Genomic DNA, 24,336 nt, shown 5'->3' with positions numbered 1-24,336 from the left:
AGGAAGCCCTCGTGGATCTCTTCCCTCTGCACTGCCCCTGTGCCAATCAGTGGAGGTCCCTTTAACAGATGGATCAGGCCTCCCCCGCCCAACACCCCCTGTTGCTGCTGCTGAAGAGAGAGAACCTTTCCAGACAGCCCCTGTCTGTGTTTCATTACAAAGACGCAGCCATATTCCATTAATTCCTCATTTGCTGTGGGCAAAGCGCTGATACGTACATTTTTACCTGGGGTGGTTTTAATCAGTTAATTTAACCAGAAACATTAATAATGTATTTCTTTGCCACTCGACTGCCCATCTGTTGAACAACTTACCTGTTGGAGAGCTATGTCACCTCCCGTGACTCAGAGCCCTCATCTGCCCAGGAACAAGATGAGATTCTGCATATTTCATGGCTTTGCAGACCAAGGGTGAGGGCCAGGGATGCTGCTCCCTGCCTGCCATGGGCTCCCAGGCTGCGGTGGCAGCATGGCCTTCCTCTCCCCCAGGCTCCAGACCAACGCCATCTCTCTGCCTTTGATCATCGCCTTGTTGGGAGATTCTGGGCAACAGGAGAGGTTGGATCCCAGCTTACTGTTGGGGAGTGTGTGCTGGGAGACGCCAGCAGACAGATCTGAGCTTTTGAGTGCAGCTTAGCTGCTCCCTGGGCAAGCAGCTGCACCTCCTGAGCCTCAGTTTTCTCATCCCCCTCTTGGATCTGTTGGAAGGAGTCAGTGGGGAAGTCTGTGTGAAGATCAGGCACAGGGCCAGGCTTCGAGTGGGTGCTCCTTATAAGCAGGTTTCCTCCTTTGAGGCTAAATAAGCCCAGGGCCCCATATCATCAGGGCCAATCCCAAGGAGGCTGAAAGTCTGAATTACCTTGGGGGAGTCCGGGGTGCTCTTCAGATCAAGTACCCTCCTGGCTGGGAGGGAAGGAGAGGAGCCAATCAGAGCCCCTGTGGGGCCTGCTGTTAAGCACTTAGGTACTGGGTCTTGGGACGTTCCAGGAGGAGGCTGGAGCAATTGAGGCAGCAGTGCAACCTTAGATGCTTGGGGATGCTGCTTGGCTGATGTCAGGGGGTGCCAGCCATAGGACAGACCCACCCCCTGACCTCCCCGAAATCGTAGCTTTCCTGGGTTCACCACTTTCTCCTTCTTCCTCAGAAACCATGAAGCAGCCAGAACTCTGGGTGCATTGCCCCACTTCTGAACCTGCTTCTCAGAGATGGACACTCAGCCAGCTCAGGTCTGTGTCCTGTCTTTCCACAGTCATGGGGATCCCTAGGGTGGCAGAGCCACTGTGTTCCCTGCTGGTGGGGTCCCAGTGCATACCCACTGCCTGACCATCCAGCTCTCGCCCTCAGCCTGGTGCCGTGAACACAGGCCTCACCCTCTACAGGGCCCTGGTGAGCAACAGAAAAGCAAAGCACGTTTGTCTCTACCTAAGGGCTCTAGAAGGACCCTGACCTCACTCCAAGAGGCAAGAGTGGGCAGATGTCAGGGAGAAGCAGAAGAGGGGTGGGTTGGGGGGTGGACACTGGTCCCAGGTGACCAGAGAGATTTGTCCCTGGGGGTCTGGAGGGGCCAGAGCAGGTGGGATTACCCTCAGGAGCAGCAGAGCTAGGTCTCCAGAACTTTCCTTCTTGCTTCCGTCTGCTTTGATTTCATCAATTCTATAACACCACTGAATGTAAGATGCATAATTTTATGTACTTCCCTAAGAAAGAAAAAATCGCCACCAATTAAGCTGTGACACAGTGCTTTCTTATCATCTATTGCAAACCCATCTCCATTTCATGGATGTTAAAACGTGGAGGAATAAAATGTGATAAAATGTGTGAGTGGGAATGAGTGAAATACGGTAATAAAATCAACACCCACTGCTGTTTATCCGAGGTTTTCCAAGCAGTAGCTTCTCTGCCGAGGGGAGACCAGCAGCACCTTGCTCCAACCTCACAGACCCTGGGACCCGCACTAGCTAGCATTCAGAGAGGTTAAGCAATGTTACAAGGTCGCAGATGGTCCTAATAATGAAGAATATTTGACTATGCTTATGTACTAGTAAGATCCCCCTGGGAATCTGTAGGAAGGACTTGGGAGACACACACAGCTCCACGGGCTTGCCTGCGGTTTGGGCCTGTTGGTGGCAGAGCCTCTGGGTTTGACTGACAGCTCCGCCGTCCTATTATCAGCTGGCAGGGGCGGAGCTCCAACCCTGCTCCCATCGCCTCCAGGCTGTGCTCCTAACCACTAGACTTCACTGCCTCTTTTCAAGAGCAGAGGGTGCCAGAGGGGGTGGTTCTGCGTCGGAGTACACCTCCTCGGGACTCAGCCTCTCTCTGGCCTCCCAGTGCCCTGGAGGCTGCTCCCCCCGCCCCACCCCAGAATGGGCATTTGCTTCCCTTCCCCCCCACCCCGCCCCCACTGCCTGGCCGACAGAGGGAGAGTCCCAGCTCTCCGGCCTCCCTCAGAATCCAGAGGGGGGAGGGGGCAGCCGGCAGGCGGAGATGAGGCAGAAACGGGGAGAGCGAGAGCTGCTGTTGAAAACTCATAAATTGGTCCCAGAGAGAAATGGAGCCTCTTTTTTGCCCATCAGCTCCCTTCTCCAACCATTACCAGGCAAGCAGCATGAGGGCCTTGGTTGGAGCAAAACTCAGGCATGGGTGTGGGGAATGGCTTCGGGGCAGCCAGGGCTCCCTTTTAGAAGGCCACAGAGACTCCGAGGGCCAGCCTGGGCTCATCCTCCTCAGGGAACTGGCCTGGAGCTGGGGACACTTGACCCCAGGTAACCTCAGGTGAATGGGAGGGCCCAGACCCACCCGGCACAAGGAGAAGGGGCAGGTGCTACATGGATAGACCCAGGGTGCTGAGGGGCCCAAAATCTGTCCCAAGAGCAGTTGGCAGCTCCTGAGGAGCCGGCATGGGCAGACGGTGGCTGGCTTAGGGATGGCAAGTTCAGGAGCGGGGCTTATTCCAAGGCTCAGGCAGAGAGCAGCAGGGAAGGAGAACCAGTGGCCGCAAGGGGCATCCACTGCGTGCCAGGCACAGGGCCAAGGGCTATATGTACATTATCTCCTCTAACTTGCCCCGTAGCACTGGGAGGCAAGATTCCCATTTCACAGATGTAAAAACTGATAGGCAGAGGAGCCACTAGTGAGTGGCTGAGCTGGGATGTAACTGCGCCCAGTAATCTGACTGCAGACTGCCGTGGTCTTGTCCTTCTAGGGACACTGAGGCCTTCAGTAAGGGAGGGCAGGGCAAGATGAGCTCCCAGAGCTGGGGTGCACATCAGCACAGATGAGCTTCAGGGGCTAGGGCGCTACAACTCCTTAATTCCCTCCCGGCACTGTTCAGCCATGCTTCTAGGCCTGTGACAGGGTTCAGCAGGGTGTAGTGGGCGGCAGTGCAGGGGCTGGGGACATAGGCCTTGCCTTTGAGAACTGGGAGCCAAGCAGCCTCCCCTGGGTGTCCCTCTGCGGCCTGCCTGCTGATGCTGATGCTGATGCTGGAGCTGGCTGTCTGCCTAGAGGGGATGCTCAGTCCTTTTCCTCCCTCCTGAAGATGAGGATGCTCCCCAGCAGCAGTCTGCCCACAAGACTTTCCAGCCCTCCACTGTTGGGCTCCCTGCCTGGCCCAGCGCCGGCGGGGAGATGCTGTGGAGATCCATCATCATGGTGTGTCAGCTATGAGCTGAGCACAGCAGTGCTGGAGAGAGGAGCGGCAGGCCTTTCTGAGACAGGGACTGAGAAAAACATGCCAGGGAGGAGATGGCCTGGCAGGCGGGGGCCTGGGCAGGACCACACCAGCCTCTGCCCCCTTGGTGAAATCACCAGGCTCTTTCATACTTGCTCTGCTCCTGCTGTTCCTCTGCCCGGTCCATCTGCCTCTACTCACTCTTCAAGGAACAGCTTGCTCCTGGTCATTTTCATTCTTACGCACTGTGTACTTCCCACAACAGAGCAGTCATCACCCTTCTGGTTATTGATTTATTTATTTGATCCTTTCCCCCTTTAGTCTCTGAGCAACACAGGGAGACAACGAACTTATCCATTCTTAGGTTCCCCCCACACTAAGATAGCAGTGAACCTCCCTAGGAGAGCCAGAAAAATCAGTCCCCCTGAAAGCACCCTGTTTCCTCCTTTCCCAGCTCTTATGACAAAATTGGCACCTCAAAGGCAGGGAACTTGTTTGCTTAGACCAGCACTGTCTCCCCAGTGCTTAGAATGGCCCTTTACAACGTAGCAGGTATGCAGTGACTGCCAAAGATGGGGCCTTTCTTCCCACCCACTCAGTATCTGGGCCCCGCGCTGGGCCCTGGACAACACATCCCCTGAAGGCCATGCCGTCCAGTCGGGGGACCAACATGGAAGCAGTGACGAAGGTTGAACCAGTCAGTGTGGTGTATGGGGAGGGTCTACCTGGCCACACCTGGGTTGCAGGTGTGAACTGCAGAGAAGTCCCACTCCCTCTGAACCTCCCTTTCCTCCTTAGTAACATAGTGAGAATCTAATATTTAGGGATGTTGACTAAACAGGAGGATGCTCATAAAGCCTTTGGCCCAGGACATGGTGCATGAGAAGGATCGAGTACTTTGTCACCATTAATAAGAGGCATAGGCATAAAGATGTGGGCGTGGCTGAGAAAGCGTCTGATGGGGCTAAACCACACATTGCGGAGAGAGGTTTAGCGGGAGATAAAGTGGGTGCAACGATAGATGGGGCCAGGTTTATGAAGACATTTGAAAATCAGAACAAAAACCGGGGCCCTGAGCCTTGGGCAGGTGGAAGCTACGGAGGGCGTGAGGCAGAGCACCAGCACTATTGAGTTCGGGCTTTGGGGTCCACGGGGCAGATGCAAGGAGGGGCAGATACAAGGATGAGAGAGGGGAGGGGAGGGGAGGGAGACCTGGGGAGGCTGGTGCCCTGGTGTAGGGCTTGAGGTGGCAGGTGGCACCAGACATAGCCATGACAGACCCCAGAGTCATCTGGGGGCCGCAGGGTGAGGAGGGGCTTGGGGTGGGAGGTGAAGACGCCCCTGAAGGACACTGATGCCCTTCCCTGAGATGGGAAGCCCAGCAGAAGAGCAGGATTGGGGAGAAAATGCTATATTAGATTTTAGCGATGTCGGCTTAGTGCTGTCGTGGAGGGCCTGAAGGTACCTCACAGGACAGAGAGCCTTACCCCGACAGAAGACTGCTCGTCATCCACAGCCCAGAGGCTACCAGCCTCTCAGCAAATGTGACATGTGTTTGGGATCAGTGTGGAACACCCCTCTCCTGGGTGAGGACGATAGGCAGCCCACCCTGGCATGAACATGGAAGGGAGCATTTACTTGATCTTTTTTGGCAAACGAGTCCACCGTTTTATTCTCATGGCCTAATTCCCTCTGCTTGGAAATACTTGAAGTTTGTTGTTGCTGTTAATTATAACCTTATAAGGCAATGAAAGAATGAGTGGGAAATGACTGAACCCATAGTGTAGAATGAGAACCGCACACAATTTCCTCAATAGTTAAACATCCATCTAGCACCACGAAGCTACAGACTTAAGCACCCTGTAGGCGATGGTGTTAACCTTTCTCAGATGAGGCTTGGGGAGGAGATTCCAGCTTGGCTCTGAGCTAGATGCTCTATTTTATCACCTGTGAGCTATTTGCCATCTGAGGCTCCTGACTCAAACCAGAGCAGAGCATTAAGTTCTGGATCTGCAGCAGCTGTATGATTTTGGACAAATCGCGGACTTCTCTGAGCATCCATTTCCTCCTCTGAAAAAAACAAAGTGAGAATAAGAGAAGAATCCCTGTCATGGGGTTGTTGTGAGGATTAAGTGAGCTAATGAGTGGAGAAGGCGGAGAACACAGGCTCAGGAGCCGTTAGTGATTCTCCTTCCAGTTAGTACAGCTCCTGAACTGCTTTTCCTCCCCCAGCTAATCCACACCAGATGGTTATGCAGAAACTTCTGTCTCTGCAATTGTTCAAAGTGCGGGGTTTCGTCGATGGTGTCTTTAAACCTTTATTTTTAAAATTCAAGCCCATTTTCTCCAAGACTGCTGACGGTCCATGCAGATTTCAAGTTTGCAACTTTGCTCCCCTTCTCGAAGGCACCTGCTGTCCTGCCTGTTCTAAACTGCCTTGGGCTTTCAGAGTGGCTGTGACCAGAGGGGATGATGCATCTTTCTGGCTTTTGGCAAGAAGTGCCCAGCTTTCTGATCCGGATGCTCCTATCTGCCGTCTCCCGCACCACTTCAAAGCCCCAGATTACATTCTGACTTTGTGTGGTGTCCCCTTCTGCCACTGAAGCAGCAGCCCTCCTTGAAAGCCTCTGTCCACGTGTTACCTCCCTGGGGTGTTGTTGGTCAGTCACATGATGCTTGCTTATACTTATAAGTTTCACAGACATTCAGTTACAGCTGATATTTTACCAAGTGCCTACTCTGTGGCAGGCACTGGAGAGGATGTGAGAAACCAGCTCCCTAGGCTCAAAGAGCTGATGTTCTTGTGGTAGCTGACGATCAACTAGATGACAAATTCTGGAGACCATTTCAACTTGCGTTAAGAGCTTTGGGAAAATAAACAAGGTAGAGGTCCCCTTACCCTTGCGGTGCTGTATAGCAGTGCCTGACACACGGGAGGTGCTCCCTGAGTGTTGGATGAAAGGAAGGGAGGAGTAGCTGAGCGTCTCTATCAGCAGAGTCGGTGGGGAGCAAGGTCACTTGGATTTTCTTTGTGCGAGCCTGGGATTTCTTTGTACAAGCCTAGAGCTTGTGAAAGATGCAAGCAGCCTCATTCGCTAATGATCATAATTAAGCCAGAATCTCTTATTTCAGCCCCTCAGGGAGAGAGGCACAAAGCATGGGGCTGGTGAGTTGGCCCCCTGTGCTTCTCTCCCTGCTGTGTCCCTGCCCGGGTGAGATGTGTGCCCACACCTGCCCAGGTATGCTTGCACACAGCCACATGCTGATGGGCCTGGCAGGGTAGTCGCACCTCGAAGCTCTGTTAAAACAACCAGTCACTAGTGTCCCAGAATCAATCCAGGAAGAAACAAAATGTGTCACACGGGGGCCCTGGTGTTAAGTAGATCCAAAACCTTCAGTGTCATACTTTGTCATGCTTTCTTCATTCTTTCTGTGTGTCTGTGGGGCTCGCAGCTGGGGACCAGGTATGTGGGGCAGACTGAGATGTGAAGGCTCGGGCTCTGGGCCTCAAATAGCTCACACCTCAGAAGGGGGAAAAAAAAGACCACTTTTGCCCAAAGCCCTGTAATGCAGCGATTCCCAAAGTGTGTTTTCAGTGAGATGCTCTGCCAAAAAAGGTTCCCACGGCTGTCAAGTAAGTTTGGGGAATGTTGCTTATGCTACCCCCATCTCCGAGCCTGCACATGAGCAGAATAAATGCCCAGAAAAGTCCTGCAGAGAAGGAATCTACTTGACCTCGCTGAACTTCTGGTTTCCCAAACATACGGGAGACTCTAGCCTCCCCGCACGCGGATGGCAGTTTCCTGATATCACTGAAATAGCAGGGATAAAATTTGCCTTCCAACCAGGCCCGAAGTGCCCATCCTCCACCCAGTGCACACAGTAGCTGTGGTCAGAACCTGGGCAGGGGGAGAGAGAGAGGATGAAAGGAAGTCCAGGCTCTCACGCTGTCCACGCATCCTGGGGCTGTTGCCTGCCCCCCGCCCCACACCTGCCGTGAGCAGGGAGCTATTGGAGGGATCAGAGGGACACCAGGGCAAAGCGGTGCTGTACCATCTACTTCCGGGAGGCCAGAGGAAAGTCACCAGCCAAGAGCGCAGAGGAGGTCAGGGTCTGTGAGCACGAAGTGGACCTGGAATTGCTCTGGCAGCATTTAGGTAGAGTTTGGGGTGGGGTGGGGGGCTATAGGGTAGGTGGGCTGAGGGCAGACAACTTCAGTGGATTCGGACCAATGATGAAGTGTACTGGTATTTTCAGCATCTGCGGGTCCTCTCTTTGAGAGCTCCTACCTGGGAGAGGTGTGCCCAGGAGGCCCAGCAGGGAGAGCTCCTCCCAGAGTCGGGGGCCTGGCACGTGCGTGTGTGCATGTGTGTGTGTGTGAGCTAATGAAAACAGCATGCGCTCTTGCTGCACCCAGCCCCTGTCACTCCACCAGTGCTGTCAGAGAAGAAACAAAACAAAACAGAGAAGTGGAAGTTGATTCTATAATTAGTGCAGTTTCTTCACTGTTCATTCAGGATCTCCAGAGATCAATTAGCTTGCTTTTAAGCTAAAAGGCTTCTGAATAAGTATTTAACCTGCGGAGCAATTGATATTTAAAACAGATGAGGATGGGAGTAATAATGCAGAACGGGCTGCTCCTGTCTCCTCCACTAATTTTCCGGCTTCCGTGCCTCCGGCCCCTCACCTCTGCCCACTCCACATCCGTTGTGGCCATCAGTGGGGCCTCCTGGCCTTCTGAGGGCTGGGCTGTGCGTGGGCAGGCTGGCCCTGAGGGGCTGCTGGAGGCAGGGCTGTTGTTCACATGCTGACACCGTGGAGCAGGTGGCCCGGGGGTGGGGAGATGAGCCCCAGTTAAGGCTGGCCCGCCCCCAGCGTGGGGGAGAGCCGGGTCCTCTCTCTCCTGCCACCAGCCGTGCTGCCAGGCACACGGCGCCTCGCCCTCCAGGCGGGGGGCAGGGGGCTGCAAGCGTGCTTCCTGAGAACACCTCAGCGGAAGCTTCCTCGTCTAGTAAGAGCCAGCCGCTGCGAGGCTGGGGTGGGGGCAGCTTGGAAACTGCAGGAGCCGGTTTCCTCCTGGCTGAGCATCTTTTGGCAGGTGGTCTGAGGATATTTGTGTGCTTTTTGTTTTGTCACTGGCATTAACATCCTGAACTGGAATTAACTTTTTAGAACAAACTGTATGTGTGTGTGTGTGTGTGTGTGTGTGATGTGCATTGATAAATGCATTTATTTAACAAATGGGTCTTGACATCCTCTCTGTGCTAGATAGTGTGTTGGGCACTGCATGAGGGAAAGAGATGCCAGGATGGCTAAGGTGTGTCCCCACCTTCCTGATGACCACAGCCTAATGGGGGAGGGGGGCACCCGATGCATCATAACACGTGTGAGCCTACAGAGGATGAATTCAGAGCTCAGGGAAGATGTCTTAGTCAGGGACCCCAAAAGCAGACCCGACAAGGGTTCTGGTTCTGGGGGTGATCCCAGGCAGGTGGTGCTGGACAGGGAAGCAAGTCAGGGAGGGAGGAAAGGCAGTGAAGGTGTGCCCGCCAGTGGGCTACACTGCAGATGTCTGGGGCTCCACCCCACTGGGCTCTTTGAGGAACTGTAGATCATACCCCAGAATTGTGCCTCCAGGGGGCAAGGAAATGAGTTCACCCATCTACTCCCTTCCTCCTGGGCAGAGGTTCTGCGGAGTTCCTAACTCCCTGGCTCTTGTGGCCTGTGCTGGCCGTGCCTGCACCATTGCCAGAGAATGTTCTAGATACAGAAAGCCCAGGCCATGCAGAGGACGTGTCTAAGGGTGGGCCCTGGGTGAGACTGGGGCATAAGGACAGTGTCTGCGACACAGGCTGAGAAGAGAAGTGCGGGAGCTGGGTTTGGAGGAATGGAAGAGAGGAAGAAGGAAAGCGGATGCAGGTGGAGGAAAAGCATGCTTGAAGGGACAGGCGTGGATGGGCCAGCGAGCACTGCCATGTGGGTGGGGGACGTGTTGTGTAGAGGAGCTGAGGCTGGGGGAGGTCGGGCTGGACCAGGAAGGGTCAGCAGAAGGCTGGTCCTTCTGCAGTGGGCATGGGTGTGTGACAGTGGGCTGCGTCATGGCTCTGCCCCTCTAGGAGGTGGGCCAGCCCCGCCAGTGTCTCAAGGATTCTAGATCTTCATTCCTTCAGCCCTCTGGCAAGGACACTCACTCCTGGCTGCACCCCTCTGCAGCAGCCCCCTTGCCAGCCCTGTCCCCAGCAGCCCTAGGTCCTGCTCCTCTGCCTGATGACAGCCCATTGGTCATCAGGCTCTCTGGGCAGCACTGGAGCCTCCAGCCATCCTCCCGACACGGTCGATTCTGCAATATTTGACTTGCATGTCCCTGAGTCGTACAGACAAAGCTCCACATATCACCAGATCAATTAAAACAACTGCCACCAGGCCCCAGAACTCAAATCAGGAGCCCCTCCCCTGGGGCCCCACGGGATCTGCTGCTTCTCTGGATGCCCCGTCTCTGGGAAGTGCTCCCCAGCTTCCTTGGCACCTCTTACCCGTCTCAAGGGCTTACAGTGGGCCTTAGATGATTTTTGCCATTTAGGCCTCAAAATAGCTCTGTGTTATAAGTGCTGTTAATATCCCCGTTTTTAGAAGATGACACGGAGACACAGAGGAGGGAGGGGACCTGTCCAAAGTCACACAGCTGGGAAGCGCTGGGGTCCACTGAAACCAGCCATCTGGCTATAGCGCCCACACGCCTGACTATACTTCTGTCCTCATCCGGACCCTGTCCCACACCCTGTCCCAGACCCCACGTCCCTTCAGCCCCTCCTTATTGACAAGTCCTCCCCTCCTGCCTGGATCCCACTCGCCCACCCTCCAGTCCTGCCCAGGATGTCTGCCCAGGGCCAGTCTCCCCACTCACCGCTAGCTGCTGCACTCCCTTCACAGCTCAGATCTTGAGCAGGTCAGATGCCTCCTCCTCCATGAAGACCTCCATGGCACTCTTCTGAGTCGCACCAGCTTTCTGACCATTCTTACCACATGGAGAATTTTTAGCCATGTAGTGTTTTTATTTGTGCCCCTCCTATCATGTCCTTTTTCAAGCTGTGAGCTCCTGAAGGGCTGGGAGAATGCCCAGGCGCTGGCTGACTCACGCAGTGACCAGCACAGAGCTGTGTTCCCAGCTGTAGCCAATAAACTGCTTGGGGAATGAATGAATGAATGAACGAACACGAGGGAGACAAACCTACTCCTTGCCCCCTCTCTTTGCCCACGACCTCAGAAAGCCCATCCTTGGGCCTTTTCTGCTAGGCACTGCTTGCCTTCTACAAACTACATATTATGCCCAGCGGGGAAAGCGAGCCAACTTGTCCCCCGACTCCTCCTCCTGCTGAGACAACAGCATACAGAGGCCCAAAAGCAAGTTCAGAGGCACCGTCAGGGTCCGCCAAGGGCTGGCTAAGGTACAGTAGAGAGCAGAGCCTGGTTCTTCCAACCCACAAGCTGCACAGAGCCGCAGGGAGCCTGGCAGGGAGAAGAGAGAACCTAATCAGAACAGACAGGGAGGCGGGCCCGGGAAGAGGCTGTTAGCAACAATCGCGCTGATCAGCGTCTCAATTAATCTCCACCTTGGAAACTTCAAAAAAAGAACAAAGCGGACCAGAAAAGATAGAGCAGACTCAAGCCCCGGAGGACAGACAGTGCCTGGGCCTAGTGCTGGGAACGTGTGTGTCTCCTGGGACTCCGCCGCCAGACAGAGCGGGGAGGCAAGCTCAGGCCCCGCCAAGTCTCCCAGGCTCCCTGCGCTCAGGGCTGAGCTGCTTCAGCCAGGTCCAAATTCAGGAGGACAAAGTTGGACAAGAGAAGGGGAAATCTCAACAGACTCTAGAGCAGCCCTAGAGAGTCATGAGGTCGTGGGCTTAAGCAAAGGGACTCAGCTGTCTACTGTCATCTGCCCTAAGACCTGTGCGTCTGGGTGTCTCTAGGGCCACCTGACCAGAGGGAATATGTGCTGGGGGGAGGGGGTGCCGCCAGGGTCCTTGCCCTTAATGTTGTAGGGATGAGGGCTGGCAGGGCAGCCGTGACCATCCTGCCTCCTGTTTTTTGAGGTCACACACAGGCTGCCAAAGCAGGTTCACCCGGGAGGCAGGGAAATTCCACCATTGGGGCACATTTCCAGAGACAGAAAAAGCAATTTTTAAAATATGGGCATTTAGGGCACCTGGGTGGCTCAGTCGGTTAGGGGTCTGACTCTTCTTGATCTCTGCTCAGACCTAATTCTCAGAATCGTGAGTTCGGGCCCCAGGCTGGGCTCCGCACTGCGCATGGTACCTACTTAAAAAATGGGCATTTTGGGGGCGCCTGGGTGGCTCAGTTGTTAATCGTCTGCCTTCGGCTCGGGTCATGATCCCAGGGTCCTGGGATCAAGCCCCTCATCGGGCTCCCTGTGCCATGGGAAGCCTGCTTCTCCCTCTCCCACTGCCCCTGCTTGTGTTCCCTCTCTTGCTGTGTCTGTTAAATAAATAAAATCTAAAAAAAAAAAAAAAATGGACATTTTTGCTTAGGGTATTCAGAATGTTTCTCAAAACATACAATAGCACATCATCATAGAGGGTGCAAGAAGGAGGTTGGTTCTGGCTGGCACAGCTAATTCAATCCCTCCTTCCCCAACCCCTGGCCCTCAGTTTCTCTCTGTGGATCAGGGGAGGTTTGAGCTAGTGGTTTTTGCGCTGTGCTTGGTGGAACCCTGAGGGCTGCCAGAGCCTTCTCAACGACCATGGTATCAAGTCTTTAAGTGCCCAGATGGTGGAAATAGGCTTGGGCAGTGGTGTGCTAATTAAACACACTTTCCAGGGAAAAAAAGCCCTAATTTGTAGCATCTGCTTATTTCCGTGGTGTAAATACTCTCACCGTGGCTGATTTCAAGCTGCCAGCTCACTTTGAAAATTCCTGAAAATTTCACAATTGGCTCTAAAGAGCTGGCTTTGCTTTCAGAAGGGAATCTACTACATAGTAGTTATAACAGCATCCTGAACCTCCCTGGGCCTCAGTTTTCTCTTATGTGAAATGGGACAATAATACTTTCTACCTAATGGGGTTGTAGAGGTTCTTTGAGTATTCAGTGAAGAGTGTGGAAAACACTCATCATCATCCCTGACACATCAGTTATTTATTATTATTATTATTATTACTAGTTTTACCCAGTGGGTTTCCACTCAAGATTTTGTTTGAAGAAAATGTTCCAGTTCCAGCTGTGTTCCACCCCTGCTTACATCTTCTGGGACCTAACTCTCCCTCCCTCCCTCCCTCCCTCTCTCTCTCTCTCTCTCACACACACACCCCCCACCCCAGTTCCTCCGCATCCCTGGTGTCTCTGCTCCATTTTATTAAAGCAGAAAGCGGTGACAATTATTTTCATAATGAACTGGCTCTTCAAATTAATGCCAATTACACTATGCAATCATGATTAAGATTATGCATTAATCAACGGTGCCAACCTACTTATTAGCCTCTTTAAATAACGATCATGAGGAATGTATGGGAAGGGAGAAAACGGAGAGGAGCCAATTGAGTGGGGGAACTGCCTCTAAGTGGGGTGGGATGCTCTCTCCAGAAGCCAAGACCCAAAGCAGCCTTTCTTCCATGAATCAGTACCCTAGCCCATCAGACCCTGAGCTTCCAAAGCTCCTTGATCTGTACAGGCCTCCAACACAAAAGGGGTCACAAAAGGAAAGGGGTCAAGAGGACCCAGTAGGGAGAAGGTAGAAGAACCCTTGACAGTTTATCAATTGATAAGGTTCAGTGCCCCCTTTCCCTTCCTTCAAAAGCATGAAAAGGTAGAGTGTGATTGATATTTCCCCTAGAGTAATGCCGCCCCCATCTTAGGTCAGGTCTCCCAGATGCAGAGCCTAAGGCAGGGATTGAGATGCATGAAGTTGCTAGAGGGGAAGAGAGTTCTTTAGGAAAGCCCTGTCAGGGAATAAGCAAAACAGGGTAGAGACAGGGAGAGGGTAGGCAAAGATGCCGCTTTGGGTAACATCGTGGAGGTGCTAGGGGGGCTCTGGAGCATGCATGCACCACAGAGTTATCCCCACCCTGAAGCCAGGGGACCACCCTTTTGAGCCCCAGTGTGCATGAATTTTCAGTGGCTGCAGACTGCCCCCAGGGTCGAGGTGAGTGGAGTAACCTTCTGGGCAAGGTGGCTCCCTTCAACTGAGAACAATTCTCTAGAGAAAAGGGCAGCCTATGTATGGAAGATTCAGACCCAGTTCTGCTGCATCCAGAACCCACTCTCTGAACCTCTGTTATACCCAAATATTTGTTGCTGGGGTGTCCCAAGACATTCAAACGTTTGGGGTCACCTGGCCCTTGACATGTTCAAGTAGAATGATGCCCATCCTTGCACCAGGTTTGGGGGTGGGGGGGGCAGCCTCTTCCCGGCAGTATCTCTAAGAATGCTCCTGGGTTTCCAGTTTCTCTGAATCTCTGCTTATTCCAACTTGTCTTCTCTCATCCCACCTCCTGCACCTCTTGTCTTCTTTCTGCCCCAGTTCACCCTGTGCTGGGCACTGCCCGCCTGCCTTCACTTTCCCCAAAGAGCACAAGCTGGTGTCCATTTTCTGTGGCTGACTTTACTCAGCATCAGGTCTCCTGTAAGGAAGGGAGGTGACAGCACCGTGCAGTCTCACTGGAAAGTAAGCACCCAGCACCACTGTGCTAACTCGGCCCCTTCCTGCCGTGGAGGATTTCGTACCGGCCTCATCCACCTTTGGCCATGAGTCATAGTCTCCTCCTTTCTCCCTTTTTGGGTTTCTGTCCTACCTATTGCCTTCCTCTTAAGCCCTTCTCCCATCCTCCTCATTCAAAATTCAACATCAGGTCTTTGTATCCTTTGCACAGCAGGTTAGTACTATCAGAGTCTTATCTTCTCCATCCTGGCCCTATGTGACTTTTCCCTTTAAGATAGAGGCTGCCCTTCCCCTAGAAGAGGGGATGAACTACAGCCCACTGGCCCAATCCAGCCAGCCCCCTGTTTCAGTAAGTAAAGTTTTATTGAAACACAGCTGTACCTGTTTGCATACCTACTGTCTATCGCTTTCACGTTACGATGGAAGAGTTGAGTAAACCCATCTGGTCCACAAAGCAAAAAATATTTACTATCTGATCCTTTACAGAAAGTTTGTTGACCCCTGCCCTAGAACGTAGAAGTTTAAAATTCATTTTGTGCTTCTAAATGGCATTCTTTTAAGAATTACCATGAATTGGGGCGCCTGGGTGGCTCAGTCGTTAAGTGTCTGCCTTCGGCTCAGGTCATGATCCCAGGGTCCTGGGATCGAGCCCCGCATCGGTCTCCCTTCTCCGCAGGAAGCCTGCTTCTCCTTCTCCCACTCCCCCTGCTTGTGTTCCCTCTCTCACTGCTTCTCTCTTTGTCAAATAAACAAATAAAATCTTAAAAAAGAATTGCCATGAATTACTCATCACGTGACATGCGTTTTGTTACATTGTTTTCTTTCTTCCTCGTAATGGTCAACCCTTGGAAGTATGTGCCCCATTTTGCAGATGGAGAAACTGAGTCTCAGAGAGATCGAGTAACTTCCCCCAGTGGAAAGAGCTAGGGTTTGGACTGAGGCATAACCGTCCCCAGAGTCTGAGTTGGGAACCTTTCCGCTTTTGCGTCCAAAAGCTGAGCTCCACACATTGGCAGGTTATTGTCTGCTTATTGTCACCCGAGCGTTCCTGGAGGGCAGAAGCCTGGTGCTAACTTCTCTTGATGGGCTAGAACTCAGTGGCAGGTGGGCGTGTGGCAGAGATCGGTCGGTGTCTGTGGAACTGAATGGCATATCGCCTGGGATGGGATCTCAGTGCCTGAGATGTGTCACCACCCTCGTGAACAATCAGCCCCTCTCCTTTCTGCCCCACCTGCCAAGATACGAGAGGCGGGGAAGGAGTGAAGCCCTAGGAAAGGGCTCCTTGTCCCCTGACCTTTGACCCTCATTTAGGCTGGGGATCTACAATGACTGGACTTCTTCCCAGGCTCCCTTAGATAATTTTTTTCATTTTTACATTTTAAAATAGTAAAAAGAATGTGTTTATTGTAAATAACCTGGAAAAATCAAGATAATACAAGGAGCAAGCTAAAAGTATCCATAAACCCCTTCTATCCAGAGATACTCATTGGTCAAATGTTGGTACAAATCTTAACAGTCTTTTTTCTATAAATATAGATAATGTACTTTTAGTTTGATAAATAGATTTCAAACTGTAATATAATTTTGTTGCTTTGGTGGGGTGGAGAACGAGCATTTTCTATATCATTAAGTATTCCTTAAGAGCATTTTTTTTAAAGCTTTTTTCCATATTACCAACGCTCTTGCTCAGTGTAGAGGACTTCAGGAAAAAGCACTAAGCAAAGCAGTCCATTATCATTTTACTTTCTAGAAAGAACCTCTGTTAACATTTTGGTGTATGCCCTTCTGGTATGTCCTTTTTGATTTTAATTGGAATTGCATTAAATTTATAAATTAATTTGAGGAGAACTGACATCTTTACAATACTGAGCCTTCTCTTCCAGGAGAAAGTTATGTCTCTCCATTTATTCAAGCCTTCTTTTATGTCCTCCAGTAAAGTTTTGTAGTTTCCTTGGTATAAGAATTGCACATTTATTGTAAAGTATTTTATGTTTTCGTTGTTGCCTTTGTGAATATGGTCTTTTTCCTTATAATCACTGTTATAGGAATGCTGTATGTTTTTCTGTATTTGTATGCTGGCTCCTTGATGAGCTGTCTGGATTCTGCTACGTTTCCATCTGATTCTCTTGAGTTGTTAAGAAAATAGTAATAAGCGTCTGCAAATAATATTGCATCTCCTTTCTAATTGCACTACCATGATTTGTTCATTTTGTCTTATTTATACAATGATTTTAAAGAATATTTTATTACAGAGGATGTCTGCCATATCCACTTAGGGAGAATGGTATAATGGAGCCCTGTGTACCCACCATCTGGCCCCAGTGACCAGTAACCCATGACCTTTCCTGCCCTATCCGTACCCACTTCACACCCACCCCTCCCCTATGATTTTGAAGCAAATCCCAGATACCATGTCCTGCCATCCTATACCCTGACTCTTAATGCCTGCAAGTTGTTTTGCCATATGGGTGGCTTTTAATATATCGAATAATCTCCTACTTTGGGACATTAAATTGTTTCTATTTTTTCAATATTATGTCAAGAATATCCTTCTATGTAAATGTGTTTATGTATCTCTAACTTACTCTAAATTTATATCCTTAGAAATGCTAAATCCCAGCATTAAATTAAAATCCCTAGAATTACTGGATCATATGGTATTTTGATCATTTATTTTCCTTTAAACACATACACACCATCACAGGATGGCTTTTCTGATTAGAAATATAACACATGTTCACTGCAGAACTTTTGGAAAATACGGAAAAACACAAAGAAGGAAATTAAAGTCACCCATAATCCTGCCACTCAGAGAGAAGCCCTCTTGACATTTTGAGATGCATTCTTCTCCTCTTGTTTTATGCGTGCGCCCAGCATGTGTATGTACCCCCACACAGACTCACATGTGTACACACTACGTGTTACAGATTGTGAACCTGCTGGAGGACGGGTGGGGGGCAGATTGATTTGTTCACTTTTTAAAATACTCACTTGGAAAAAAAATTTTTTTCAAAATGGTGCAAACAACCCAAATACCCATTAACTTGGTGATGAATGGGTAAATAAAATGTGGTACATTGGTAGAAAGTATTATTATTTATCAGTAAAAAGGAATGAAGCACTGCTATGTGCTACAACATGGACAAGGCTCAAAAATATGCTAAGCGAAGGGAGCCAAATGCAGAAGACCACCTACTGCATGATTCCGTTTATATGAAATGTCCAGAAAAGATAAATCTCTAGAGACAGAAAGTAAATTAGTAGTTGCCTGGGGCTGGGGCTGCAAACAGTGATTGACTGTAAACAGGCTCATGGGATCTCACTGAGGTGATGGGAATGTTCAGAATTGTGATGATGCTCACACAATTCCATAAATTGACCCCCAAATCACTGTACACTTAAGATGCATTTTGTGGAATTTCTTAATGTAAATAATACTTCTATGAAGTTGGTTTTTTAAAAGAGTAAAGAAAGTAAACATAAAGCTTCATTTGGAAAATAAAGAAAAGTGCAAAGAACAAAATAAATCTACCACATAGGACCGTTCGCTTATGCTGTTTTGAAACACCTCCTATTTTTCCGTCAATATTAAAGATTCCTCCTTATCTTCCTTCTGTTCTCCCTCTTCTAACGTGGAATCGCACTGCAACTCCAACTTTATAACCTTTGCTTTTCACTTAAAAATATGTCTTGGGTATTTCCCAAATCATTAAATTTTTGCTACTGCATGGAAATATATAGGTTATTACAGTTTATTGACTCTTTCTCTGGTGTTGGACATCCCTAGATCCTCTTCCCCATACATGACTGGTATGTCCACCATTGCTGTCAGAGTCAATTCCCAGAAACTGAAGTATTGAGTCAAGGAGAAGTATTGAGTCAAAGACCTAAGCATTTTTAAGGCTTTGGTATTTTCTGATGGCCACCAGGAAGGCGAGGTATACCAGTTGCCACTTCCACCAACAGTTAAGCAAGTGTCTGTTTCCAAACGCCCTTAGCATGCATTGGTGGTATAGTGGTGAGCATAGCTGCCTTCCAAACGCCCTCAGCAAAGCTGAGTGTTATAAGTTATTTTATGTTTGCCAATGGGATGGGCAAGATGTGGTAAATCTCTGTTGGTTGAAATGGAGTTTATTTGATTTTTAGTGAAGACACACATTTCTTCATATGTTAATAACTCCTTTGTATTATTTTTTTCTTTAGTGACATGCCCATGCTTGCCCTTTGCACATTTTTCTTTTGGAATATTTGTCTTTTTTGTAGACTTCTAAGTGTTTATTTTTATAAAATAAGAACATCAACTTTTATACTGCCAAATATATTACAAATATTTTTCCAAGTTTGATGTTTGCCATTTAATTGTTCATGGTAGTTTTGATATATTATTTCTTGATATAATTTCTGTGGAGTTATCAGCATCTCTCCTATGGTTTCTGACTTTATTATAATGCCTGGAGAGACCTCCGCCACCTCAATATTGTGTAATATTCACCTACATCTTCTTTTTTGGTACTTTTATACTGTTTTCTTTCTTCCTTCCTTCCCTTACTTTCTTGCTATTTAATCTTTAATACATTTGGAACTTACTTTGATATATGGCTAAAGATGGGAATCTAACTTAAATTTTTTCCAAATGATTGAATAATTGTCTCAGCACAATTAATGAATAATTTATATTTTACCTACTGATTGGAAACAGCCACCTTTGTTATGTCTTAAATACTTATCTTTACTTGAATCTCTTTCTGGGGGCTTTTTATCTCATCCCATTTATCTGTCTGTATTTTCATATGCCATTAGGACATGTTTTTAATTATTTTGGCTTTTATGATACGTTTTAAATCCGGCAATGCAGATCACCTGTCATCTCTTTAGGCTGCTATCTCCTGGTTAGTCTTCCTGATGCATTTTAGAGTCATCTTGTCCAGTAAAAGAAAAACCCTTCTGTGATTCTGATTGGAATTGCATTAAACTGAAAAACTAATTTGGAATAAACTGACACCTCTATTCTTGAGCCTAACTGTCGTGGAACATGCCATGTCTCCTTATTGTAATCTGCTGTTACATCTCTCCCTTGTAGTGTTTTTGTCATTTTTAATGCTGAAATTGCATACTTCTTATTTGTTTTCTTATTCTTTATGTAATATTTTTGTTGATCATAGAAAGGAGATCTTTTGCCATTAAGTTTTCTTACTGGTTGTTGCTGACATAAAGAAATGGTATCAATTTGTGCTAACTGGTCATTTAATTCAACCCTCCTGCTCCTGCTACTTCTTAACTAGTTTTTGTGCCTGGGGATTAAGGGTTTGCAGGAAAACATTTATATCATTTGCAAGAATTATTTTTTCTTTCCAAGAGGTGTGTCTCTAAATTCTTTTTCTTATTTTGTTGGTTAATGGTGTGGTGTAAATCTTTACCCCCCCTTTATCTCTTCAATGAGAATGTCTCTAGTGTTCACCATTAGTGTGATATTGAAGGCAGATTTGAGCTAAAGATGCTTCAAGGCAGTAACTTTTCTGGTACTAGTTTATTAAGCATTCTTAACAGCAGTAGATATTGGATTTTATCAAATGTCATTCTACATCTTGTGAGTTGATCATATGTTATTTTTTTCCTTTGAACTATTGATGGAATGGAATGGAATGGAATGATATTCATAGATTTATGTTGAACCACCCTTTCTTTTTATTGAATATAACTGTACCTGGTCATGGTATGTTATCCTTGTAATAGTCTAATAGATTCTACTTCCAGCACTCTATTGAGAATTTTCATAGCAATATTAATAAGTTGGTCATTTTATTTGGCTCTGTTTGTCAGTCTGTGGTGTCAGTCTCTGTTGCTGGCTGAGTGAAATGAACTAGGAGGATCTTCATATTTCTTATGCTCTAGCGCAATTTCCATGCATGGAATTATCTAAGAGAGTATTGAATATTTTGGGGAGAAAAGTCTTGTCCATAAATCCTTCTGAGCCAAGGAACTTTGTTAGCATGCCCTCCCCCTCCCCCAGCACACACGATTTTACCCATCTGTTGCAGGAGGAATCTTTGAGTATGTGGATGGCCCCAACGCCCAGGTCATGAATGCTGAGGAACATGCTTTTCGATTTTCTGCCAACATCATCAACAGGAACAGGACTCTGCTGCCCAACACAACCTTGACCTATGACATCCAGAGGATTCACTTTCATGACAGCTTCGAGGCCACCAAGAAGGGTGAGTATGCAGCCTTGATTGATATCTTCCAGGGGTGGGGACAGAGGGAGCTGCGTTTGCTGTCCAGGGTCCTGAAAATGGGCCCCAGCTCTTGGTGGGCTCGAGGCTTAGAGCCTATGCCGCCTGGTTTGGGGACCTGCCTCATTTCCAGTTCAGTGTAGGCTGTGTCATCCCCCAGGTTGTCCATCAGGAATTTCTAGGCCACTGGCAGGTACCGTGAGGGAATGAAGGGCCATGGGAGGAGGTGGACAATGAGGCCTGAGATGGGGTTGGGGAGGTAGCAATGTAGAGGTCAGCTCATATCCCCAGCACCTTTGAACTGAAGCTGGCACTTTCAAACTTGTTTTTCTTTCATTGAAATCCTACCCAGAGTATCAGTAATTAAAATATGCAACATTTAGTTGCCATAAAAAGACTTACTAAAAAACAATGAAGCTGCTTCTATGGTTAACATAATTTGACCCCAGAGGCTATGGATGACACTTGAAGTTTGACATTAGCCTCAGCATTCAATACATTTCCATATTTTGTTTTAGCTGCACAATAACAGGAAAATTATGTCATAAAAATCAGCTTTAGTAAATCCAGTCAGTTTTCCCCACACCTGGATTTAAAAAAATAAAACAAAACAAACGTTGTGTTACATCCTTCTTTATTAGTGACACATTTACAATAAGCTCCAATGACTGCACAGAAAGGACTGGAGAACTTTATTCCAAAATCCTCAGGGAGAAAAAAAAAAGCAACTTGTCAATACCTGAATGAGCTGCCAGTTTCTAGGGTGGCTTATAGCCCGTTTGAGTATACGCATATGCTCTTTTGTTACTGTTTTTAAAAATATAATGCACACACAACACACACATTTAATTGAAATTAACTTAGAGGCTCAGATCATTCTAGAAATAGCTTCCATATATCCCTAGACTTCCATAGAACTCCATTTAAAAATCTCAGGCCTAAGGAATCTCACTCCCAGGGAAGACAAGATCATCTTTCCTATAATTTGCCATCATAGCCCCTTGCTTTTCTTCTTCAAGGCACTTATCACAATTTGTAGTTAAATAATGGTGTGTGTTTGTTGTGTTTCTCCTTTTCTCCAATACTACTGGAAGGAAGATTCTTGTTAACTGATACAACCCTAGCACCTGAAAGACTGGTGTATAGTAACTGCTCATTGAAATAATTATTGAATGAATCAATGAATGAATGATGTGAGAATGGGGCATGGGAGCCTGAGCATCATTGCTCAGGACCCTTATCTGCTGAGCTTAGAGACAGTGTCATTCATGCATTTTGGGTAGACTGAGGCTCATCCAAAAGATCCCCTTGGTCTTTCTAAGGGGTTCCCAGTAGCTAATCAAGGTCTCCTGGGCTCCCAGGTATAGAACCTGCCAAGTTTCTCCCTGGGGCTGGCTCTGTTTTCCAAAACCCCATTGTGGGTAAACATCTTAGCATAGAAAAGCAGTGTAGCATGAGCTTGGAGCTAGACTGCCTAGCCTTGCACCTTGTCCATTCTGATATTAGTTGTGACCTTGAACAAAATACCTTGTGCTTCAGTTTTGCTCACCTACAAAATAGACACATTTCTGTGAAGTGCCTAGACCAGTGTCTGGCACGTACAAGGTACCATATTGGACTTTGCTCTTATTACATTGGCTGGTTTGCCCTCTACCCGCTGAGCCATCAGTTTAAGGGCCTCACCTACAGGCACTTTCTCCACTGCTGGCCCCTGTCTCGTCTGCCCTGCTCCTTCATGCCTTGTAAGCTGAAGGGCACAGGGTCCCTGACGTTGAGCACGATACCCCTGACATTTTTGATACCCCTGCCCTGAGTCTCAGAGCCAGCCTGCAGACAGACTAGAGGAATCCCACCCTGTTAGCCTCGGAGAGTGGTCCTTTGCTCATCACCCTTCTCCTTGGCCTGCCTTCCTCCCTGCCGGCGTCCTCCCAGCTCTCTCTCTGCATGCCCTGTGGCCAACACTGTACAGTTAGATATCCACCTCCCCACTGAGAGTCCCCTGCTGGCATCCTCTGCCTGGCCTCGTCCAGCTAGAAAGTGACTGAACTCAACCAAAAATGCTCAGTGAAAAGGTGAGGACACAGAACAAACGCCTGGAATCAGAACAGAGGTTTATGTGGGCATGATGACCCCAAAGGGCTAGGCTGGGTATTCTGTCCATTTTTTCTAAAAGTCACTAAAATAATATGACAACTCTTTAGTAGCACACTTGCGAGTCAGCGCGGGGACCTTCCCCAGCCAGCAGTGAGCCCCGGGCAGAACTCCAGAGTCTTCTGAGGCACTTCCTCCAGCGGGAACTTAGAGTTCCACACGATGTGGAACTCCCAGGTAGTGGGTGAGTAGACCTGAGACAGAAACACCCAGCTCTGGAAGTCCAGCCAGACTGGGCCACGTGACCAAAGCCACGCCCCCTCATCCCCCACCACCTGACTTGTTTGCTTAAAACCCCGGCTGCTCTGTCCTGCTGTTCTTTTCCCAAATCATCAGAGCCCATGGGGCCTGTCCAGTCTAGCCCAGATGTGACCTTCTAGCCACACCTGTGCCATTTGCTCCCTTGGCCTCTGGGCTCTAGCCCCACCTGCCATCCTCCAGGTGCCACACTTCCTCCCACCTCCGGGCTTTTGCACCTGCTGTTCTCTTTGTTTCTGATGCCCCTTCCCTGTCCCACCTCTGCATTGCCATTTGTCTAGGTCCTCAGGGGAGCCCTCCCCAAGTCCCCAGATGAGGTCAAGTCTTCACCTCATAAATCTCTGGACTTCTCCTTCACAACCGTGATCCATGGATGCGTGTGTGTGTGTGTGTGTGTGTGTGTGTGTGTGTGTGTGTGTGATTATTGTCCGCATCTTCTGCTAGATTACACGTCTTTTTGCCTCTTCACTGCTGTACTAAAAAACCGTTGTTCTGACTACCAGTGTCATACATACACTGCTCTGCCCATTTCTGAACTTCACATAAATAGAACACCAGTGCATACGTTTTGGCTTTGTGTAGAATATACCCGTGAGATTCATCTATGTTGTTGGATATAACAAAAATCTATTCATTGTTGTATAGTGGTCTGTTACATGAATACACTACAATTTTTAAAACTCAAACGTATTGTTGGACATTCAAGTCGTTTCCATTCGGGCCCAGAGAGTAGAGCTGCTATGAACATTCCTGTAGATATCTTTTGGTGCACAAACGTGCACAGTTTTTTGGTGGGTAGACATGCAGGAGTGGAAGTATGAGGTCACGGATGTCATATGTTCAGCCAGATGGCTTTCCAGAGTCCTGGCACCAGCCCTCTTGGGCGGTTCGCAGCAGTGAGAATCCCTCCACAACATCATGACCACTTGATAAAGTCTGTTTTGTTTCTGGTGGTTCGTGTGGTGGGTATCTCATTGCGGTTTTACTTTGTATTTCCCTGGTGACCAGAGGTCTTGAACATCTTTTCATATGCTCATAGATCATTCAGATCTTCTCTTTCCTTGAGTGATTTTTGAGCCTTTCAATCACCTTTAAAATGGAGCTGCTTGTCATTTTCGTATTGACTTGTAGAGTATTTTATATATGGTGGGTAGGAGTCCTTTGTGGGACTTCCACATTGCATATATCTGCTGCAGATGAGCTTGCCTTTTCCCTGTCTTAGCAACATCTTTTGAGAAACAAAGTTCTTAACTTAAAGAAGTCTGATTTGTCAATATTTTCCATATGGTTAATGGCTTTGTGTTCTATTTTTAACTGTTCTCACGTCATGAAGATTTTCTCCTACGTTCTAG

At 48.5% G+C, this 24,336-nt stretch overlaps 1 protein-coding gene across 1 annotated transcript in view; it reads left to right on the top strand.

Annotated features, from left to right (window-relative positions):
• LOC110574904 (glutamate receptor ionotropic, kainate 3) overlaps positions 1-24,336 on the top strand; it is a 170,501-nt gene that overhangs the window by 110,525 nt on the left and 35,640 nt on the right. The window contains exon 2 of the mRNA XM_044912077.1: positions 20,381-20,557. Coding sequence (XP_044768012.1) covers positions 20,381-20,557 — 177 coding nt within the window. The remainder of the gene's footprint in view (positions 1-20,380; positions 20,558-24,336) is intronic.

Source organism: Neomonachus schauinslandi, unplaced genomic scaffold (genome assembly GCF_002201575.2).
Source record: "Neomonachus schauinslandi unplaced genomic scaffold, ASM220157v2 HiC_scaffold_119, whole genome shotgun sequence".
NCBI lineage: Eukaryota > Metazoa > Chordata > Mammalia > Carnivora > Phocidae > Neomonachus > Neomonachus schauinslandi.
Note: the sequence above shows the minus strand (reverse complement) of the source record. Positions and strands in the feature narration are given on the sequence as shown.